The following is a 22,676-nucleotide window of genomic DNA, read 5'->3' on the forward strand; positions in this document are numbered from 1 at the left end:
ACTGGATGATTGTGTTTAAGCAATTAAGTGATAATGTCAGCAATTTACAAAAAACTGTTGACGACATGAGAAAGCCGGCAAGTCAATTAGTGCCTGTTCAGGCGTCTCAGACACCCTCAGGGGCCCTAAAACGGCCGCTACCTCAGTGGGTCGACACGGATCCAGATACAGATACTGAATCTAGTGTCGACGGTGACGAGACAAACGTAATGTCCAGTAGGGCCACACGTTACATGATCACGGCAATGAAAGAGGCATTAAACCTTTCTGACACTACAAATACCTCAAAGGCGGGTATTATGTGGGGTGTGAAAAAACTGCCAATAGTTTTTCCTGAGTCTGAGGAAATAAATGAGGTGTGTGATAAAGCGTGGGTTTCCCCCGATAAAAAACAGCTAATTTCTAATAAGTTATTAGCACTATACCCTTTCCCGCCAGAGGTTAGGGCACGGTGGGAAACACCCCCTAGGGTAGATAAGGCGCTCACACGTTTATCTAAACAAGTAGCGTTACCGTCCCCTGATACGGCCACCCTCAAAGAACCAGCTGATAGGAGGCTGGAAAATATCCTGAAAAGTATATACACACATACTGGTGTTATACTGCGACCAGCAATCGCATCAGCCTGGATGTGCAGTGCTGGAGTCGCATGGGCGGATTCCCTGACTGAGAATATTGATACCCTGGATAGGGACAATATTCTGTTAACTATAGAACATTTAAAGGATGCATTGCTATATATGCGTGATGCGCAGAGGGATATTTGTACCCTGGCATCAAGAGTAAGCGCAATGTCCATCTCTGCCAGAAGAGCATTATGGACCAGACAGTGGTCAGGGGACGCAGATTCCAAACGGCACATGGAAGTATTGCCGTATAAGGGGGAGGAGTTATTTGGGGCTGGTCTAACAGACCTGGTGGCCACGGCAACGGCTGGAAAATCCACCTTTTTACCCCAGGTTACTTCACATCAACAGAAAAAGACACAGTCTTTTCAAACTCAGTCCTTTCGTTCCCATAAGTACAAGCGAGCAAAAGGTCACTCTTTTCTGCCCAAGGGCAGAGGAAGAGGAAAAAGGCAGCACCATGCAGCCGCTTCCCAGGAGCAGAAGCCCTCCCCTGCTTCTGCCAAGTCTTCAGCATGACACTGGGGCTTTACAAGCAGACACGGTGGGGGCCCGTCTCAAGTATTTCAACGCGCAGTGGGCTCACTCGCAAGTGGATCCCTGGATTCTACAGGTAGTATCACAGGGGTACAAACTGGAATTCGAGGCGTTTCCTCCTCATCGGTTCCTGAAGTCTGCTTTACCAAAGTCTCCCTCCGACAGGGAGGCAGTTCTGGAAGCCATTCACAAGCTGTACTCCCAGCAGGTGATAATCAAGGTACCCCTCTTACAACAGGGGAAGGGGTATTATTCCACACTATTTGTGGTACCGAAGCCGGACGGCTCGGTGAGACCAATATTAAATCTAAAATCTTTGAACACTTACATAAAAAGGTTCAAATTCAAGATGGAGTCACTCAGAGCGGTGATAGCGAACCTGGAAGAGGGGGACTATATGGTGTCGCTGGACATCAAGGATGCTTATCTCCACGTCCCAATATATCCTTCTCACCAAGGGTACCTCAGGTTTGTAGTACAAAACTGTCATTATCAGTTTCAGACGCTGCCGTTTGGATTGTCCACGGCGCCTCGGGTCTTTACCAAGGTAATGGCCGAAATGATGATTCTTCTACGAAGAAAAGGCATCTTAATTATCCCTTACTTGGACGATCTCCTGATAAGGGCAAGAACCAAGGAACAGTTAGAAGTCGGAGTGGCACTATCTCAGGTAGTGCTAAGTCAGCACGGATGGATTCTAAATATTCCAAAATCGCAGCTGATTCCAACGACACGTCTACTGTTCTTAGGAATGATTCTGGACACAGTCCAGAAGAAGGTGTTTCTCCCGGAGGAGAAGGCCAGGGAGTTATCCGAGCTAGTCAGGAACCTCCTAAAACCAGGACAGGTCTCAGTGCATCAGTGCACAAGGGTCCTGGGAAAAATGGTGGCTTCTTACGAAGCGATTCCATTCGGAAGATTCCATGCAAGAACTTTTCAGTGGGATCTACTGGGAAAATGGTCCGGATCGCATCTTCAGATGCATCAACGGATAACCCTGTCGCCAAGGACAAGGGTGTCTCTCCTGTGGTGGCTTCAGAGGGCTCATCTACTAGAGGGCCGCAGATTTGGCATTCAGGATTGGATCCTGGTAACCACGGATGCCAGACTGAGAGGCTGGGGAGCAGTCACACAGGGAAGGAATTTCCAGGGCTTGTGGTCAAGCATGGAAACATCTCTTCATATAAACATTCTAGAACTAAGGGCCATTTACAATGCCTTAATTCAAGCAAAACCTCTGCTTCAGGGTCAGGCGGTGTTGATCCAGTCGGACAACATCACGTCAGTCGCCCACATAAACAGACAGGGCGGCACGAGAAGCAGGAGGGCAATGGCAGAAACTGCAAGGATTCTTCGCTGGGCGGAAAATCATGTGATAGCACTGTCAGCAGTGTTCATTCCGGGAGTGGACAACTGGGAAGCAGACTTCCTCAGCAGACACGACCTTCACCCGGGAGAGTGGGGACTTCACCCAGAAGTCTTCCACCAAATTGTAAACCGTTGGGAAAGACCAAAGGTGGACATGATGGCGTCACGTCTAAACAAAAAACTGGACAGATATTGCGCCAGGTCAAGGGACCCTCAGGCAATAGCAGTGGACGCTCTGGTAACGCCGTGGGTGTACCAGTCAGTGTATGTATTCCCTCCTCTGCCCCTCATACCGAAAGTATTGAGAATCATAAGAAGGAGAGGAGTAAGAACTATAATCGTGGTTCCGGATTGGCCAAGAAGGTCTTGGTACCCGGAACTTCAAGAGATGCTCACGGACGAACCGTGGCCTCTACCTCTAAGACAGGACCTGCTACTGCAGGGGCCTTGTCTGTTCCAAGACTTACCGCGGCTGCGTTTGACGGCATGGCGGTTGAACGCCGGATCCTGAAGGACAAGGGCATTCCAGAAGAAGTCATCCCTACTCTGGTAAAAGCCAGAAAGGAAGTAACCGCAAAACATTATCACCGCATTTGGCGTAAATATGTTGCGTGGTGTGAGGCCAAGAAGGCCCCTACACAGGAATTTCAACTGGGTCGTTTCTTGCATTTCCTGCAAACAGGACTGTCTATGGGCCTAAAATTAGGGTCCATTAAGGTTCAAATTTCGGCCCTGTCGATATTCTTCCAGAAAGAACTGGCTTCAGTACCTGAAGTTCAGACATTTGTGAAAGGGGTGCTGCACATACAGCCTCCTTTTGTGCCTCCAGTGGCACCTTGGGATCTCAATGTTGTGTTGAGATTTCTAAAATCACACTGGTTTGAACCATTGTCTACGGTAGATTTAAAATATCTCACGTGGAAGGTGTCGATGCTGTTGGCCTTGGCTTCAGCTAGGCGTGTGTCAGAATTGGCGGCTTTATCATGTAAAAGCCCTTACCTAAATTTTCATTCTGACAGGGCGGAATTGAGGACTCGTCCTCAATTTCTACCTAAGGTGGTTTCTGCATTTCACATGAACCAACCTATTGTGGTACCTGCGGCTACTAGGGACTTAGAGGACTCTAAGTTGCTGGACGTTGTCAGGGCCTTGAAAATATATGTTTCCAGGATGACTGGAGTCAGGAAAACTGACTCGCTGTTTATCCTGTATGCACCCAACAAGCTGGGTGCTCCTGCTTCAAAGCAGACGATTGCTCGTTGGATTTGTAGTACAATTCAGCTTGCACATTCCGTGGCAGGATTGCCACAGCCAAAATCAGTAAAAGCCCATTCCACAAGGAAAGTGGGCTCATCTTGGGCGGCTGCCCGAGGGGTCTCGGCTTTGCAACTTTGCCGAGCAGCTACTTGGTCAGGGGCAAACACGTTTGCTAAATTCTACAAATTTGATACCCTGGCTGAGGAGGACCTGGAGTTCTCTCATTCGGTGCTGCAGAGTCATCCGCACTCTCCCGCCCGTTTGGGAGCTTTGGTATAATCCCCATGGTCCTTACGGAGTCCCAGCATCCACTTAGGACGTTAGAGAAAATAAGATTTTACTTACCGATAAATCTATTTCTCGTAGTCCGTAGTGGATGCTGGGCGCCCATCCCTAGTGCGGATTGTCTGCAATACTTGTATATAGTTATTGTTACAAAAAATTCGGGTTATTATTGTTGAGCCATCCTTTCAGAGGCTCCTTTAAATTTATCATACTGTTAACTGGGTTCAGATCACGAGTTGTACGGTGTGATTGGTGTGGCTGGTATGAGTCTTACCCGGGATTCAATATCCTTCCTTATTATGTACGCTCGTCCGGGCACAGTATCCTAACTGGCTTGGAGGAGGGTCATAGGGGGAGGAGCCAGTGCACACCACCTGATATCTCAAGCTTTTATTTTGTGCCCTGTCTCCTGCGGAGCCGCTATTCCCCATGGTCCTTACGGAGTCCCAGCATCCACTACGGACTACGAGAAATAGATTTATCGGTAAGTAAAATCTTATTTTGACATGGTCTCTATTCAACTTTGTCTTGCTGAACAAATGCTTTTACTTCTTGTTGTATATTTTGAAATATTATGGAGAATTGACAGAATATGATATACTCAACCAAACTTCCTAGATTGTACCCTATTACTATCGATCATATCTTTCCTATAGTATCACATGTGCCTGCCTTGCACTGTACAGTATTAATGTTTTCCTTTATATGCCTCAATAAATATATATATATATATATATATATAAAAAAAAAAAAAAGTACCCCATAGTTATTCATAGTGTTTGGACGTCCCTTTGGCAAGTGTGATCTTTCAAAGTATTGTAATAAGCGATTTATGTATTATCCCTTTTTTATCTTCGGAAATTGCACATTTTTATTAGAAATGAGCGGATTTGGTTTTACTCGGTTCTCAAAACGGCATCTGATTGGCTATCCAAAACACGTGACATCCATGAGCCAATAAGATGCCGTTTTGAGAACCGAGTAAATCCGAGTAAAACCGAATCCGCTCATCTCTAATTTTTATATTCAGTTTACAACCAGGTGCAAAATCTAACATCCAGAAGATATTATGCCATGTGTGTTTTTTTGTCTTTTCAACATGCCTCTTGGGAGCGTTCTGTTTGAGGAGGAGCACAGTTAATTGTAAACTAACTGTTCTAGAGACTAGGAACATCTGACACCTACCATGTTACATTTTTGTCCATGTGGAGAGACATGTGTTTTTTTTTGGGTTGGTCAGGCTGCACCTTAACCCATGGTTCCCTCAATAGTTGTCATTCTCTGCTCTACCCTCTCTTTATTCCACTACATTCAGTCCCTTTCCAAAACCTGACACTTAAAGCATTGTAACATCTACAGGATCTCCAGAACAATTATTCCATACTTTTATGATTAATCTGATACTGTAATATCAGGATAGATTCTAGTTCCATAAGATTTAGTTTTTGTATGATCACGCAAGTCTTTAATACAAAAGGCTTCTTTTTTTTTTTTAAAGTACCCCATATGCCATGGGCCATGTGGAATTATTACTCTCCATCCCTCACTCCTAAACCAAAGGCGGGTGTTCGCCTCCTTTTGTCTAAGATAGCAGCCACGGCTAAAAGAAACTATCCTATTCCAGTGGATACACCCTGACCACATCTCCATGTCACATATGCTACCCAGGTTACTTTAGGTGTACCATATGGATTGGGTCGAGTGTACTTTGGATGTGGAATCAAGAGCATCCAAGTTCTTTGATGTATGGCTGCCATATATTATCATTTTACCCTATTACTATCGATCATATCTTTCCTATTGTATCATATGTGCCTGCCTTGCACTGTACAGTATTAATGTTTTCCTTTATATGCCTCAATAAATATATATATATTAAAAAAAAAAGTACCCCATAGTTATTCATAGTGTTTGGACGTCCCTTTGGCAAGTGTGATCTTTCAAAGTTTTCAAGTTCTTCTACAAGGTCACTGCAAAACTGTGGAATAAATACTGGGAAGCGGTAGATTCTCTTTCCTAAGGAAGAAAAAAGAAAAGAAATGGGAACAAAGGTTACAGAGTAATAATATGTATATCAATACGTATTTCGTTATTATTAATGGTTACTTATTAAGTTTGTCATAGCAATATATTTGAAATTTCTTTCAAATAATAAAAAACTAAAAAAAGTATTATTAACATTACTTAGCCATAGAACCATTTTATCTATTATACTCGTTAAATTCTTGTCCATACTAATAAAAACTGCTCTTCTTCTCGAGATATGATAAAGAAAGGCATTCTGTTTTAGAAATGGTGGGAAATTGAGATTATAAAGGTAATAGCCTGCAGGAGAAGACAGATATAATCAAAGCTTGTCTCTTCAAAAGAAACTATCAAAAATAAAACAAACTCTGGCTGCAGGAAAAGCTGACCGCATAGGAAATTATTTGGTGATTTTTACCTCAACAATTGGTTGACAATCTAATAGTTAGCCATCTAAACATACAAACAGTTGCATGTATGTAACATACATTAATTGTCTCTTAACCACCAACTGGCTTTCTCCAACACGGTTGTAACCCATGCGTCTGTGGCATCTGCGCTCTTCCCTCGGCTGTAACTGAGGAAATGTGTATCTACAGTGCAAGACATGACTAGACACTTTAAAAATATGTGCTGTCAGCTCCCGCCCTACCAAGCAACTAATGTTAGTTGCAGATAGAGATCTAGGAGCCTCAGTATGATGCGCTTGGTAACCTGATTTCTGCAGTGGTCACTGATAGAGATGGGGGTTCTGATGTCGCAATTGGTGTGTCTGGGATGAAGCATTGCAGCTTAGATGAGATGACCTAACTGACTGATTATTTGCTTGTATCATTTCACCATCTTGTGAGCATACTTCCAGGGTGGAGTGTTTTTATTATAAGGATCTCTTGCTTCCTGATTTTTGATGGAAGTGCACATCTTACAGTATTGTAATAAGCGATTTATGTATTATCCCTTTTTTATCTTCGGAAATTGCACATTTTTATATTCAGTTTACAACCAGGTGCAAAATCTAACATCCAGAAGATATTATGCCATGTGTGTTTTTTTGTCTTTTCAACATGCCTCTTGGGAGCGTTCTGTTTGAGGAGGAGCACAGTTAATTGTAAACGAACTGTTCTAGAGACTAGGAACATCTGACACCTACCATGTTACATTTTTGTCCATGTGAAGAGACATGTTGGCTCTTTTGGTTGGTCAGGCTGCACCTTAACCCATGGTTCCCTCAATAGTTGTCATTCTCTGCTCTACCCTCTCTTTATTCCACTACATTCAGTCCCTTTCCAAAACCTGACACTTAAAGCATTGTAACATCTCCAGGATCTCCAGGGGTTTATACAATAGTGATGGCCTACACCCATCTTCAAGGAGAACCAGAATACAAAGTGAGAAGTTTGGATTCTTCATCAGGAACTATTTAAACTAGCAGAATAAAGAAATCTGCTTGCCCAACCAAAAGGTAGAAAAGGAAGAATTATACACAGCAACAGAAAACAATGCAGATCAAACCAAATAAACATAGGCAGAGAGATGAACATACCGTAGCTAGGATTAGGAGATGCACAAATTAGAGCTGTGTGTGCAAATGCTAGGAGTTTAGTTACTGATCTGGATACTGTGGCTATTACGGAGTCATGGTGCAATGAAAATCATGAAGGGGACATAGTTATACTGTACCTTGGTATACTTTGTTTAGAAAGGAAAGAGTGGGAAGAATCAGCAGAGCGGTAGCAATGTTGGTGACATTTTTTTTTATAAATACTAGCATGATACAAAGCATTGAAGAAAAAACAGAGGCCCTGTGGGTGACCATAGAAACAGAGGAGAAGGTGATTCTTCATAGTGGGTGATCTACAGACCACCAGGTCAGGAAGAGGGACTGGACAGGGATCTATTGCAAGACATCCCTATAACTGCATTAAAAAGGAGAGGTAATAATAATTGTAGACTTTAATCTACCTGATGTAAATTTGTCTGTTGCAAGTTCCACTAGACGTAGGAACATTCTGAATTATTTGCAGGTAGCATCCCTCCAGCAATTGGTTAGGGAGCCTACCTGTAAAGATGCAATATTAGACTTAAGTGTTACAAATGGTGACAGAATATCAGCCGTAAATATGGGATGCAACCATCAAGCAGTATGGTTTAGGACCGATTCAATAGCTACAGGAGTAATTCCAGAAAACTTGAGAAGAGCGAATGTAGTCCCACTGCACAAAATGGGAAGCAACTAGCAAACAGTGAGCCTTACCATCAGTAAAGTAAGGAAATTGAAGGAAACACTTAAAAGCAAGCTGCAGAGTAATCTAAAATTCAGCAATTTACAGAATACCAAACTGCATGGATTTACTGAGGGAAGGCAAGAGGGGAGATTAAATGCTGTTTACTTTTTTGACTGGCTGACTAAAGTAATAGATCACGGTGGGGGGAAGGGAGGGAAGATGTAGTTTAACTAGATTATAGTAAGGCTTTTGACTGTCCCACATCACACACTGTTAAATCAACTTGAAAGCTTGGGAATGGATTCTCAGATGGTTTATCGGATAACATCTGGGTTGCAGCATTGTAAACAGATGGTTGTCGTAAATGGAGTACCTACCTTCACATGAAGAAAATGTTACCACATGATATTGCAAATGGTATTAATGAGAAATGATGCCCTTTTGTAGATGACACAAAGGTGTGCAACAGGGTAGAAACTAGGAGGGTGAAACAAATAATGAATGTTCTAGGTAGACTAAAGGAATAGTCAAGAGCCAAAAAAATGCAAAATCATGCATTTGGGTCTCAAAAACCCAAAGGGTTTATAGTAGGAATGCCACAATAATGGAGACTACTGAGGAGGAGCGGGATCTAGGAGTCACTAACTCAGGAGACTTAAAGGCAGGCAAGCAATGTAACAAAGCAATAGTTGCATATAAAAAGGAATCAGTTGCTGAAAGAAGTAATAATGCCACTGTATAGGCCATTGGTACGGCCTCATCTAGAATACTGTGTTCAGTTCTGGAGGACATATCTCTAATCTAGAAGGATATACAGTAAATATATTAGAGACTATACAAATAAGGGCAACTAAAATGGTGCACGGTCCACATCACAAAACATACCCGGAAAAATGAAAAGATCTTAATACTGTATGTATAGTTTGGAGCAGAGAAGAGAAAGGGGGGACATGACAGATACTTTCAAATATATCAAGGATTTTAACAAGGCACAGGATGTACAATTCTTCAAAGGATGAGAAGTATTAGAACAAGAGGACATGCACTGAGGTAGGTTCAGGGGAAAGTTTAGGAAACATTACTTCGTACAGGGGCGGTTTATGACTTGAGGGGGTCCAGGGCACTTGAGACAGGGGGGCCCTATCTCACTGCTGTGCCCGCTGCGGGTTCGGGGGGGTGGCCTAATCGCGTCCTGTGTGACCACGCCCCTTATGCAAATTACAGTGTTCGCTTTTTGGGGAGACATTTTGGACACTCAGCTAGGTATACATTTAGAGGGGGGAGCTCACCCCTACACACCCGCACAGGCAGGAGAAACCAGCCTCCCTGCAACACCACAGACCAGCCAGCACACAGCAGCGTGTGCCGACTGTAGTGTAGCACAATGCTGCTGCTGCTGCTGGCAGGACGGGGAGAGCAATGCTGCTGCTGGCAAGATGGGGAGAGCTTCAGAGCTGGGACAGAGCTGCTCCAGCAGGGGGGGGGAGGAGGGGGGGGGGGGGGGGGGCAAAACTATGGGGCCTGGGGTTTGTACCGCTCTGTCTTCATAGAAAGGATAGTGGACAAGTAGAATAGCATCCCATCAGAGGTGGTAGTGGCTAAAACAGTAGAACAATTTAAACATGCTTGGGATAGATATAAGGATATATTCTAAAATAACGAAAAATCTATTAGGTTTTAAGTTTATTATAAGGTTACAAAAGGGGCAGTTGAACCCATTTCTCCCCTTATTGATCCATTATGACCAGGCAGGATTTATCCCGGGCTGCCAGGCAATAGATAACACCAGATGTGCTGTTGATCTTATCCATATATCAAACTCCAGGAGATCCCCTACTATTTTACTTTCCTTAGTTGCTTAAAAATGCATTCAACAGGATCTCCTGGAGTTTCATGAAAGCTGCTCTTGAAGCCTTCAGCATGTCTGCTGACTTCCTCACTGGTCTCCTGACACTGTACTCTGTCCCCCTCTGCTACGGTCCTGATCAATGGTGTACCTTCTGTCCCGGTCCACGTCAGTAATAGCACAAGGCAGAGTTGCCCGTTATCCCCCGATTTTCACCCTTATAATTGAAATGCACACTTTTCAAATTAGATCCCATCCTGATATTCAAGGTGTGCAAGTGAGCAACACCAATCAAGATTTCTCTTTGTAGAGGATATTCGTCTATCCCTTACCCAAACCGGAGGGTGTGCAAGTGAGCAACACCAATCAAGATTTATCTTTGTAGAGGATATTCGTCTATCCCTTACCCAACCGGAGACTTCTCTCCCTAATCTTTTCTGTCCTTCGGTCCTATAGCACTGTCTCAAGCTATAAGATAAAATATTCAAAGTAAGAAGCCATGCTACTTCATGATCTCCTTTGGAACGTCAAAAACATCGGAACTAATTTTAGCGTCAAATGGCAACCCAAAAAGTTCAAGTACTTTGGCATTTGCCTAACTCAGGGGTGGGGAACCTTTGGCCCTCCAGCTGTTACTGAACTACACATACCAGCATGCCGTGCTACAGTTTTGCTATTTTGCCATGCTAAAACTGTTGCAGGGCATGCTGGGATGTGTAGTTCAACAACAGCTGGAGGGCCGAAGGTTCCCCATCTCTGGCCTAACCTCTCACTAGAATTTTCTCTTTTATGAAAATTTGCTGCCTCTGTTCTCCAAAATGCAGGCCGATTTGACATCCTGGAATAGACTTCTTATCTCGTCGCTGAATAAAATCATAGCCATCCAGATGAAAGTGGCTCTATCTTTTTCAGACCCTCCAAGTAGCTGTTCCCACTTTCTTTCTCAGTAATATTCAAAAAGCTGTTGTCCGCTTTATGTGGAATCACAGACCCCCACGAATTGCAGTCAAAGTCCTAGGAAGGTTGATTCCAGGAGGTGGTAGAGGTCTTCCTGACGTCAAACTCTACTATCTAGCTTCCCATTTCTGCCAGATTATTGCTTCCTACTCTCGCCGAGCTCTACTTTCTGGCTTGACACTGAATCGGCTTAGGTTAGTTTCCCAGATTTGACCCCCCCAATGGGGCCTATCCTCCGCACATCGTCCCCCAATTCCCACACTGCTCCCCACTGTCAAATTTAATATCAAACTCTGGGATTTCTACTATCTCAAAATGAATCTTACCTCCCTAACATCTCCATTAACCTCTATTAGGCACAATCCCGTTTCCTCCTGGATCCTCTACTGCAGAGGTTCTCAAACTCTGTCCTCAGGACCCCACACAGTGCATGTTTTGCAGGTAACCCAGCAGGTGTACAGGTGTATTAATTACTCACGGACACATTTTTAAAGGTCCACATTTGGAGCTCATTATGTCACTTGTGATTCTGTGAGGAGACCTGCAAAACATGCACTGTGTGGGGTCCTGAGGACAGAGTTTGAGAACTTGTGCTCTACTGTTAGGTTCCGTAGTTGGACACGGGTAGGGTTTAAATTCCCCGCAGATTTTTCCAACCAGGGTCAATGGTTATCCCTGTCAGAAATACAACAGAAAACCTCTTCGTAGGTACTTAGCCATATGAATTCCTTTAAATTTGCCATTTCTTACACTCCCTGCCCCCAATCTGTGTGAACATTGCTCCTTATCTAAGGGTTTGATTTCCTAGCTTTATGCCCTGGTTCTAGATGCCACTTTTCCCTCTCTGAGGTCCCATGAAACTGCTTGGTAATGGGATCCTGTACCCCCTCCAGATGATGAGGCCTGGGGTGACATGAGACTGGGGATAGCTAAACGCTCTATCGCAACCAAAATAAAAGAGACTGCATACAAAATGTATTATCATTGGTATTATACTCCTGAGAGAATTAATAAAATGTTAACGTCCGTCTCCCCTGTTTGTTTGCGAGGTTGTGGCTGCAAGGGTACTATGATCCATAAATGATGGACCGGTCTGAAAATTGGTCCCTTCTGGGACTTGTTTCACGGTCACCTGAATTCTCTCCTGGATGCTTCAATACCGAAAGACCCCTGGATATTTTTGTTGTGCTACCGTCCCCCAGACCTTGACAAATTCTCCAGAAAATTGCCCGTGTACATTTTGGTGGTGGCAAAATCCCGGATTGCTCTAAACTGGAGAAAGACCCGCTTCTCATTGCACTTAAGACCCAGATTTGGCATGTTGCAACTATGGAGGAAATAACTTATTACCTTCATGATCGAGGACATTGTTTTTACCAAAGTTTGGGCTCCCTGGATGCTTGCTGAGCATAGACCCACACCCCCTTCTTCTTGAGTGTTAACCTTTTAACTAGATTCATGGGCAGCGAATACAGTTTCCTCTTCATTTCTTTGTTTCCAACCCCTATGCCAGTGGTTCACATACTGTGTGCCGTGGCACCCAGGGGTGCCTCAGGACACTTGCAGAGGTGCCCAAGGTTGATGGTCCAGGACCAACTGAAATTATTTATGGTCAGTGTAATAGGAAAAACCAGTGCTGGTGGCTTCAAATCATAAATATGTGTACAAACAGAAGCAAATGTTGCCCCTCACCACATAACTGACCCCAAGAATTACATATAAACACAATTTACTTAATTTAATATTACTTTCTAAATTTCTCAATAAGAAACTTTTGGCCTGGGGGTGCCGTGAAAAAATTCTGATGCCCTAAGGCGCAGTGATTCAAAAAAGTTTGGGAACCACTGCCCTATGCTGTTTTCTTTTTTTTGGGATGCTTATTGTATTTCTACCCTTACAATATTGTTTGGTGCCCCCACTCCTCTTCTCTTGAGCTCCCGTATATCCCTCTCCCTTTCACCAATCACCTAACTTTTGTTGTTTTCTAATTGTTTATCTACCGCCATTAAAATGTGGTCTGTATTTGTGCTTTTGTTGCCCTTTATTCTGTATTTGCTCCTATATGACTGACCATTCAAAATAAGGGCAGACAAGATGGGCCAAGTGGTTCTTATCTGCTGTCAAATTCTATATATCTAGGATAACGAGTTTTATGGTAAGAACTTACCTTTGTTAAAACTCTTTCTGCGAGGTACACTGGGCTCCACAAGCATTGGACAATGGGGTATAGAATAGGATCTTGATCCGAGGCACCAACAGGCTCAAAGCTTTGACTGTTCCCAGAATGCACAGCGCCGCCTCCTATATCACCCCGCCTCCCAGCACAGGAGCTCAGTTTTTAGTTAACCAGCCCAATGCAGTAGCAGGAAAAGAGACGACAACGGTTAGTAGCCACATACACCACACTCTCACGACAGGAGAAGTGTCAGCGGCTAATGCCATACCAACCCAAAGAAGCTAAGTGCGTCAGGGTGGGCGCCTTGTGGAGCCCAGTGTACCTCGCAGAAAGAGTTTTAACAAAGGTAAGTTCTTACCATAAATCTCGTTTTCTGCTGCGGGGTACACTGGGCTCCACAAGGATTGGACAATGGGGATGTCCTAAAGCAGTTCCTTATGGGAGGGGACGCACTGTAGCGGGCACAAGAACCCGGTGTCCAAAGGAAGCATCCTGGGAAGCGGCAGTATCGAAGGCATAGAACCTTATGAACGTGTTCCCTGAGGACCACGTAGCTGCCTTGCACAATTGATCAAGGGTCGCACCACGTTGGTCCGCCCAAGAAGGTACAACAGACCGAGTAGAATGGGCCGTAATGTGAGCAGGAGCAGACAGACCAGCCCTCACATAAGCATGTGCAATCACCATTCTAATCCATCTGGCCAGGGTCTGCTTGTGAGCAGGCCAGCCACGTTTGTGCAATCCAAACAAAACAAAGAGAGAATCAGATTTTCGAATAGAAGCAGTTCTCTTCACATAGATACGGAGAGCCCGTACCACATCCAAAGACCGCTCTTTGGGAGACAAATCAGGAGAGACAAAGGCCGGAACCACAATCTCCAGATTAAGGTGGAACAAAGAAACCACCTTAGGTAAATATCCGGGACGAGTCCTAAGAACCGCCCGGTCACGGTGAAAAATCAGATATGGGGAACTACAAGACAAGGCACCCAGATCCGACACTCTGCTAGCAGAGGCAATAGCCAGCAAGAACACCACCTTAAGGGAAAGCCACTTAAGGTCAGCTGAACCAAGGGGTTCAAATGGAGGCTCCTGCAACGCCTCCAAAACCACCGACAAGTCCCAAGGAGCCACAGGCGGGACATAGGGAGGTTGGATACGCAACACACCCTGAGTGAAAGTGTGAACATCAGGTAAAGTCGCAATTTTTCTCTGAAACCACACCGATAAAGGCAGAAATATGAACCTTGAGGGAGGCCAGACGCAGGCCTGAATCTAGGCCTTGCTGCAGAAAAGCCAAAAGTTTGGCTGTACTAAACTTGGAAGCGTCATAATTGTTAGATGCGCACCAAACAAAGTAGGAATGCCAGACCCGATGATAAATCCGAGCAGAAGCCGGTTTCTGGGCCCGCAACATAGTTTTAACGACCTCTTCAGAAAAACCCTTAGCCCTCAAGACGGAAGCTTCAATAGCCACGCCGTCAAAGATAGCCGGGCTAGGTCCTGGTAGACACAGGGACCCTGAATGAGGAGGTCTGGGCGTTGTGGAAGTAGAAGTGGACGCTCCGACGATAGGCCTTGCAGGTCTGAGAACCAGTGCTGTCTGGGCCACGCCGGAGCTATGAGAAACAGATTTCCTCTTTCTTGCTTCAACTTCCGAATTACCCTGGGCAGGAGTGACACCGGAGGGAACACGTACGGCAGCCGAAAACCTCCACGGCACCGCCAGCGCTTCTACAAATGCTGCTTGAGGATCCCTTGTCCTTGCTCCGAAGACCGGAACCTTGTGATTGTGTCGAGACGCCATCAGATCTACATCTGGAAGACCCCACTTTTACACTAGGAGTTGAAACACTTCTGGATGGAGGCCCCACTCGCCGGCATGCACGTCCTGACGACTGAGAAAGTCCGCTTCCCAATTCAGGACTCCCGGAATGAATTTTGCCGATATGGCCGGTAGATGGCGTTCCACCCAACGTAGAATCCGTGAGACTTCCTTCATTGCCAAATGGCTTCGAGTGCCGCCTTGATGATTTATGTAAGCCACTGTGGTGGCGTTGTCCGACTGTACTTGAACAGGATGGTTCTGAATTAAATGCTGGGCCAGGTTCAACGCATTGAAGACCGCCCGCAATTCCAGAATGTTGATCGAGAGGAGAGATTCCTCCTTGGTCCACTGACCCTGAAGGGAGTGCTGCTCCAGCACCGCGCCCCAACCTCTTAGACTGGCATCTGTCGTCAACAGGACCCAGTTGGATATCCAGAACGGACGACCCCTGCACAATTGTTGGTCCCGGAGACACCAAAGCAGCGACAGACGGACCTCCGGAGTCAATAAGATCATTTGAGATCTGATCCGGTGAGGCAGGCCATCCCACTTGGCTAGAATCAGCCTCTGGAGGGGGCGAGAGTGGAATTGAGCATACTCCATCATGTCGAATGCTGATACCATGAGGCCCAGCACCTGCATTGCCGAATGTATCGACACTTGCAGACAAGAAAGGAAGCAACGAATCCTGTCCTGAAGCTTCAGGACTTTCTCCTGAGACAAGAACAACCTCTGGTTGTGAGTGTCCAACAGCGCTCCCAGGTGCACCATGCTCTGAGCAGGGACCAGGGAGGATTTCTTTCAGTTGATGAGCCACCCGTGGGCTTGTAGAAACTGGACCGTCATATCCAGATGACGCAGGAGAAGATCTGGGGAATTTGCCAGGATTAACAAGTCGTCCAGATATGGCAGTATCCTGACCCCTTGACGGCGGAGTACCACCGTCATCACCTGCCATAACTTTGGTGAAGACTCGCAGAGCCGTTGTTAAACCAAAAGGTAATGCCCGAAACTGGTAATGGATGTTGCCAATAGCAAACCTCAGGTATTGTTGATGTGACACTGCTATAGGAATATGCAGGTAAGCATCCTGTATGTCCAGGGAGACAATGTAGTCCCCAGGTTCCAAGGCCAGAGCTATAGAGCAAAGGGTTTCTATACTGAACTTGGAAATCTTCACAAACCTGTTCAATGCTTTGAGGTGAGAATGGGCCGGGAGGACCCATTCGGTTTCGGGACTAGAAACAGCGGAGAATAGTACCCCCGGCCCCTCTGAGCAAGAGGCACTTGTACTACGACTCCTGTATCCAGGAGGGTCTGTACCACCGAGTGTAGAGTTTTTGCCTTTGTCTGGTCCAAAGGGACGTCTGTCTGGCAAAATCGATGAGGGGGTCGGTTTTTGAAGGCTATGGCGTAACCTCGAGTGACGACTTCCCGTACCCAGGCATCTGAAGTGGTCTTCAACCATTCCTGGGTATACCCTAGAAGCCAGCCCCCCACCCTGGGATCCCCCGGGGGGAGGCCCGCCCCGTCATGCGGCAGGCTTATCGGTCTTGGCAGCTGGCTGACGGGCAGCCCAGGCTCTTTTGGGCTTCGGCTTACCAGGTTTGGAAGTGCGGGCCTGCTTATGGTACGCCTGACCTTTTGCTTTACCTGAAGGACGAAAGGGGCGAAAGGACGTACCTTTAGCCTTCGACACAGAAGGAGCGGTATTAGGCAGACAGGCAGTTTTGGCAGTAGCCAAGTCAGCCACTATCTTATTTAAGTCCTCCCCAAACAGAATATCTCCCTTGAAAGGGAGTACCTCCCGGGTTTTTCTAGAGTCCAGATCCACAGACCAGGATCTCAGCCACAATATCCGGCGAGCCAGGACTGACGTAGTAGAGGCCTTGGCTGCTAGGATACCGGCATCAGAAGCCACCTCTTTAATATATCGAGAAGCTGTGACAATATATGACAAGCATTGTCTAGCATGGTCAGAGGAGATTTCAGCTTCTAACTCCAAGGCCCATGCTTCAATAGCCTCTGCAGCCCATGTAGCTGCAATAGTGGGCCTTTGTGCAGCACCCGTGAGGGTGTAAATCGCTTTCAGACAACCCTCCACACGTTTATCTGTAGGCTCTTTTAGAGACGTGACGGTAGTGACAGGTAGAGCTGAGGAAACCACCATCCTAGCCATATGTGAGTCCACTGGAGGAGGCGTTTCCAAATTCTTAGACAGCTCTGGCGCGAGGGGATAGCAAACCAGCATCTTCTTTTGAGAACAAACTTCGTACCCGGGTTTTCCCAGGGTTCCTGACGTATATCCACTAGGTGATCAGAGTGAGGTAAAACTTGTTCAACCACCTTCTGACGCTTGAACCTATCTGGTTTCTTAGGAGGGACGGATGGCTCGGGATCATCCATAATCTGCAGAATTAACTTAAAAGCCTCCAAAAGATCAGGATCATCCACATGTGAACTACCCTCCCCATCAGCCATATCTGAGTCAGAACCTGTGGGGTCAGAACATGTGCCATCTTCATCAGACGAGGTGTCAGTGACGGCAGTGGATTGTGAGGAGACAAGCGTTCGGTTAGAGGACCTCTTGGACTTAGGCGAGCGTTGGTCAGACTTTTTAGTAGTCAAGGACTGGTTCAACTTCCTTAATTGAGCAGATAAATTGTCCGCCCACGGCGGGTTAGCTGCAGGGATTTGAGCTGAGGAAGCCGCTGAGGGAGCATCAAGGCGGAGAAACGCGTATTCGAGTGACCGTGGTAATAGATTTCTACCTCCGGACCGCTGTAACACGGGGTCAGCAATACTATCACACAGTGTAAACTGCAATGCGGGCTAATACCAGCAGAGGGAGCCTGAGCACTGTGAGCAGAAGCACATGATGATTGATGTCTGCAATTACTAAAGGAGAGCCGTAACAGCAAAGAGTCCAGCACTGGAGGTGAAATCAATATCCGTATGATAAATACCTGTGAAGGTAAAGAATATATATGTGTGCACACATTATTAAGAATCCAAGTAAAATTGGGACAATCTGAAGATTTATACACCTATTAATTGAATCAATCTTGGATCACAGAGATTATGAAATGAAAGGATTTTTTATACCTTACTGGGACATATTGATGTAATGTGGACATTACCCAGCTAAATTGGTTTTAATATAAGCCTCAGATCCGGATACAAATAAGCCTCTTAGGTTTTTTGGTTGTGATATTAATTAATATGCTGTAGCATGTATTGTATATGATGAAATTCTTTTTATCTGTGCTTATCTAGAGTACTATTTTTATAAATATGAACGTTATGGTAAGAACTTACCGTTGATAACGTGATTTCTCTTATGTCCACAGGTATCCACAGGATAACATTGGGATATTGTCGCGCGACAGCGAAAATGGCACCAACACGGTCACAAGCTTTCTGGCCTCCCAGGATGCATTGGGGCCTCCACTATATAGTCCCGCCCACTGACTCAGTCAGATCAGTTCTTTCCACAGCGATTATAGGCAGGAACATTAGGTAGAGACCTGTACAGGCGATAAGAACACACATGCACACCCTTCCATACAAGAAGGAAGAGGTTTTTAGTGTTTGTCTAGATCCTCAAATCAGATGCGTCCGGGTGGGATCCCTGTGGATACCTGTGGACATAAGAGAAATCACGTTATCAACGGTAAGTTCTTACCATAAAGTTCATTTCTCTGGCTGGGTCCACAGGATTATCCACAGGATAACATTGGGATTCCCAAAGCCATTTTAGTGGTGGGGACGCTCCTGATTGCACAGGAGGACCTTTCGCCCGAAGTCTGCGTCATGAGAGGCAAAAGTATCCAAGGCATAATGTCTGATGAATGTGTTTATGGAAGACCATGTGGCTGCCCTACATATCTGTTCTGCTGATGCACCCTGTTGTGCTGCCCAAGAAGGACCTACCTTACGTGTAGAGTGTGCAGAGACATTAGCCGGAATAGGGAGATCTGCATGAGAATAAGCTTCAGATATTACCATTCGGAGCCATCTCGCCAGCGTCTGTTTACTAGCAGGCCAACCTCTCCTATGGAATCCGTAGAGGATGAAGAGGGAATCTGTTTTCCTGATGGTACTAGTACGATCTATGTAGATTTTTAAAGACCGGACCACGTCCAGTGACGCTTCTCCCGCAGATAGTCCCGATACCTGAAAAGCTGGGACTACAATCTCTTCATTCAGGTGAAACTTTGACACCACCTTTGGAAGATAACTAGATCTCGTTCTGAGAACTGCTCTGTCTGGAAAAAAACTTAGGAAAGGAGACTTACATGATAATGCTCCTAAATCTGACACTCTTCTGGCTGACGCCATTGCCAGTAAAAAAAGAACTTTAACCGTTAACCACTTAAGATCTGCTCTCTCAAGTGGTTCAAACAAAGGACCCTGGAGAAATTTAAGAACTAAATTCAAATCCCAGGGAGCTGCAGAAGGAACAAATGGAGGTTGCATATGTACTACTCCTTGGAAAAAAGTACGTACATCCTGTAGGTCAGCAATCTTCTGCTGAAACCATACAGTCAACGCTGAGACTTGCACCCTCAAGGAAGCAACCTTCAACCCCTTATCCAATCCTGCCTGCAGAAAATCCAAAATTCTAGCTACTTTAAAGGCTCTTGGATTGTAATTTTTTCCAGAACACCAATGAATATAGGCTTGCCATATTCTATGATATACACGGGCCGAAGAAGGCTTTCTTGCTCTAAGCATGGTTTGGATTACTTGCTTTGAAAATCCTTTAGCCTCTAAGATAGAGGTTTCAACAGCCACGCCGTCAAAGACAGGCGATCCAGATGACTGTGACAACAAGGACCCTGCATTAACAGATCTGAACGTTGAGGGAGCAGTATCGGTGCTTCCACGGACATTCTCCACAGATCTGTGTACCAATGCCTTCTTGGCCAAGCTGGAGCTATTAGAATGATTGCTCCTTTTGCCTGTTTTATCTTTCTCACTACTCTGGGTAACAGAGATATTGGAGGGAACAGATATGCCAGCTGAAACCTCCATTCTACTGACAGTGCGTCTACAGGACTGCTCCTGGGTCCCTTGTTCTTGATCCGTACCTCGGAACTTTGTTGTTTAGACGAGACGCCATAAGGTCTATCTCGGGTAGACCCCATCTGTTCACCAGTGTTTGGAACACTTCTGGGTGTAGTGCCCATTCGGTTTCCTGAATGGTGTGCCGACTGAGAAAATCCGCTTCCCAATTTAGTACACTCGGGACAAATACTGCTGACAATGCTGGGAGATGGAGTTCTGCCCACTTTAGAATGGGAGTTACTTCCTCCATCAGACTCTTGCTGTGAGTCCCTCCTTGATGATTTAGGTATGCTACTGCCGTCGCATTGTCTGAGCGGATCTGGACTGGTCTTCCTTGTAGATTGTCCTTTGCCTGAACTAGGGCCAAGTAAATGGCTCTTATTTCTAACAGATTTATCGGCAGGCGACTTTCCCTTGCGGTCCATTTTCCCTGGAACCATAGGCTTCCGAGTACCGCCCCCCAACCTTGCAGGCTGGCATCTGTCATCAGGACTTGCCACTCTTTTATCCAAAAGGGTCTCCCCTTGTTTAAATGGTCTGTCTGTAGCCACCATGCTAGAGACCTTTTTACATTTACTGGAATCTTTATCATCTGCTTCTTTATTGTTTGACGATTTCCGTTCCATTTTGTCAAAATGAGATGCTGCAATGGTCTGGAGTGGAATTGCGCATATTCCACCATGTCGAACGTTGATACCATCAGACCCAACAGCCGCATTGCTGCATGGACTGACATTGTCTGGGCTTGCAACGCTTCCTGAGCCATGACCTGCACCTTGACTATTTTCTTCTCTGGTAAGAGAACTCTCTGTAGGTCTGAATCCAATATGGCTCCCAAATGAACCATCCGCTGTGATGGATTCAGGGACGACTTCTCCCAATTTATGAGCCACCCGTGTCTCTGTAAACAAACTATCGTCTGTTGGAGATGGCTCAACAGTAAATCTTGCGACTGTGCTAAGATTAATAGGTCGTCTAGGTATGGGAATATCCTTATCCCTTGTTTGCGCAGACAAGCTGCCATAACCACCATGATCTTGGTAAACACCCTGGGTGCTGTAGCTAGCCCGAAGGGCAGAGCTTGGAACTGGAAGTGTTCCTTGAGGATGGCAAACCTGAGGTAACACTGATGTGATAGTGCTATAGGCACATGTAGGTAAGCATCCCGCACATCCAGAGATACCATATAGTCTCCCGGTTCCATAGCCAACATTATGGAGCGTAACGTCTCCATGTGGAACTTCGGAAACCATATGTAATTGTTCAACATCTTCAGATTTAGAATTGGTCGATATGACCCATTTGGTTTCTGGATTAGAAACAGATTGGAGTAATACCCCTGTCCCTTTTGTGATGGAGGTACTGGGACAATCACACCTGACTGCAGTAATTTTTGGACTGCTTCTTGCAGGGCATTGGCCTTCGACTCTATACGAGACGAGCTGGTGCAAAAAAATCTTTGAGGAGGCTGCCTCCTGAATGGGAACCCATACCCCTGAGATACTACCTTCTGCACCCAGGCATCTGTTGTTGACTGTTGCCATGTGTGTGCAAATTGCAGGAATCGGCCCCCAACCCTGGAATCCTCCAGGCGGAGGCCCGTCTCTTCAGGCTGAGGGCTTTTGTTCAGGTTTGGAAGCTGGCTTTTTGCTAGCCCACTGCTTCTTACCCCTGGATTTAAACTGGGGTTGTTTAGGCTCCTCTTTACCTTTCGCTTTGCTTTGCCAGCGAAATGAGCGAAATTTTAAACCCTTGGACTTAGGGTTGTAGGTAGCCGGAAATCTGACCTTCTTCGATTCAGCCTCTGACTCTAGGATATCCGATAAAGGTTTTCCAAATAATATATTACCCATGAAAGGCAATGCTTCCAATTCCTTCTTGGACTCCGCATCTGCCTTCCAGGTCCGTAGCCAGACTGCTCTGCGAGCGACTACTGCCAGGGCTGAAGCTTTAGAAGCAACAGTGCCTACATCAATGGCTGCTTCTTCTAAATACTGGGCAGATTGTCTTAAACGGCAAAGACGATCCTCTTGCTCCCTAGTAGGAGAGGGGATGTCATTCTCTAGTTCCTCTATCCATTCGCCCATTGCCTTTGCTACCCAGGCCGAAGCCATAGCAGGTCTTACCACTGCACCCACAAGAGAAAAAATATTTTTCAATAGGCTCTCTACCCTCCTGTCTGTGACATCATTCAAAGAGGTAGATGACAGTGGCAAAGCAGATTTGTGCACGAGTCGCAGAACATGTGCATCTACTTTTGGAGGAACTTCTCTCTTCGAACAATCTCCAGCAGGAAATGGATAATAAGAATCCCATCTCCTAGGAATCTTATACTTTTTACCGGGCGCTGCCCAAGACTCATCCATCATTTCCGTCAACTCCTCTGATGCTGGAAATTCAGCTTTCACTGACTTTGTTCGTTTGAATACAGGTGCTTTTGCTTTTAACGCTGTCTTGGCTGGTTCTTCCAGAGAAA

General features: G+C 45.6%; 1 protein-coding gene across 2 annotated transcripts in view; it reads right to left on the reverse strand.

The window, feature by feature from the left end:
• OGFOD2 (2-oxoglutarate and iron dependent oxygenase domain containing 2) overlaps positions 1-22,676 on the reverse strand; it is a 155,204-nt gene that overhangs the window by 36,514 nt on the left and 96,014 nt on the right. The window contains exon 5 of one of the 2 annotated variants that reach the window (XM_063964554.1): positions 5,965-6,089. In XM_063964554.1, the coding sequence (XP_063820624.1) occupies positions 5,965-6,089 (125 nt within the window). Of the gene's footprint in view, positions 1-4,832; positions 4,886-5,964; positions 6,090-22,676 lie in introns of those variants that run through there. The other variant, XM_063964553.1, reaches the window with a different exon arrangement.

Source organism: Pseudophryne corroboree, chromosome 1 (genome assembly GCF_028390025.1).
Source record: "Pseudophryne corroboree isolate aPseCor3 chromosome 1, aPseCor3.hap2, whole genome shotgun sequence".
Taxonomy (NCBI): domain Eukaryota; kingdom Metazoa; phylum Chordata; class Amphibia; order Anura; family Myobatrachidae; genus Pseudophryne; species Pseudophryne corroboree.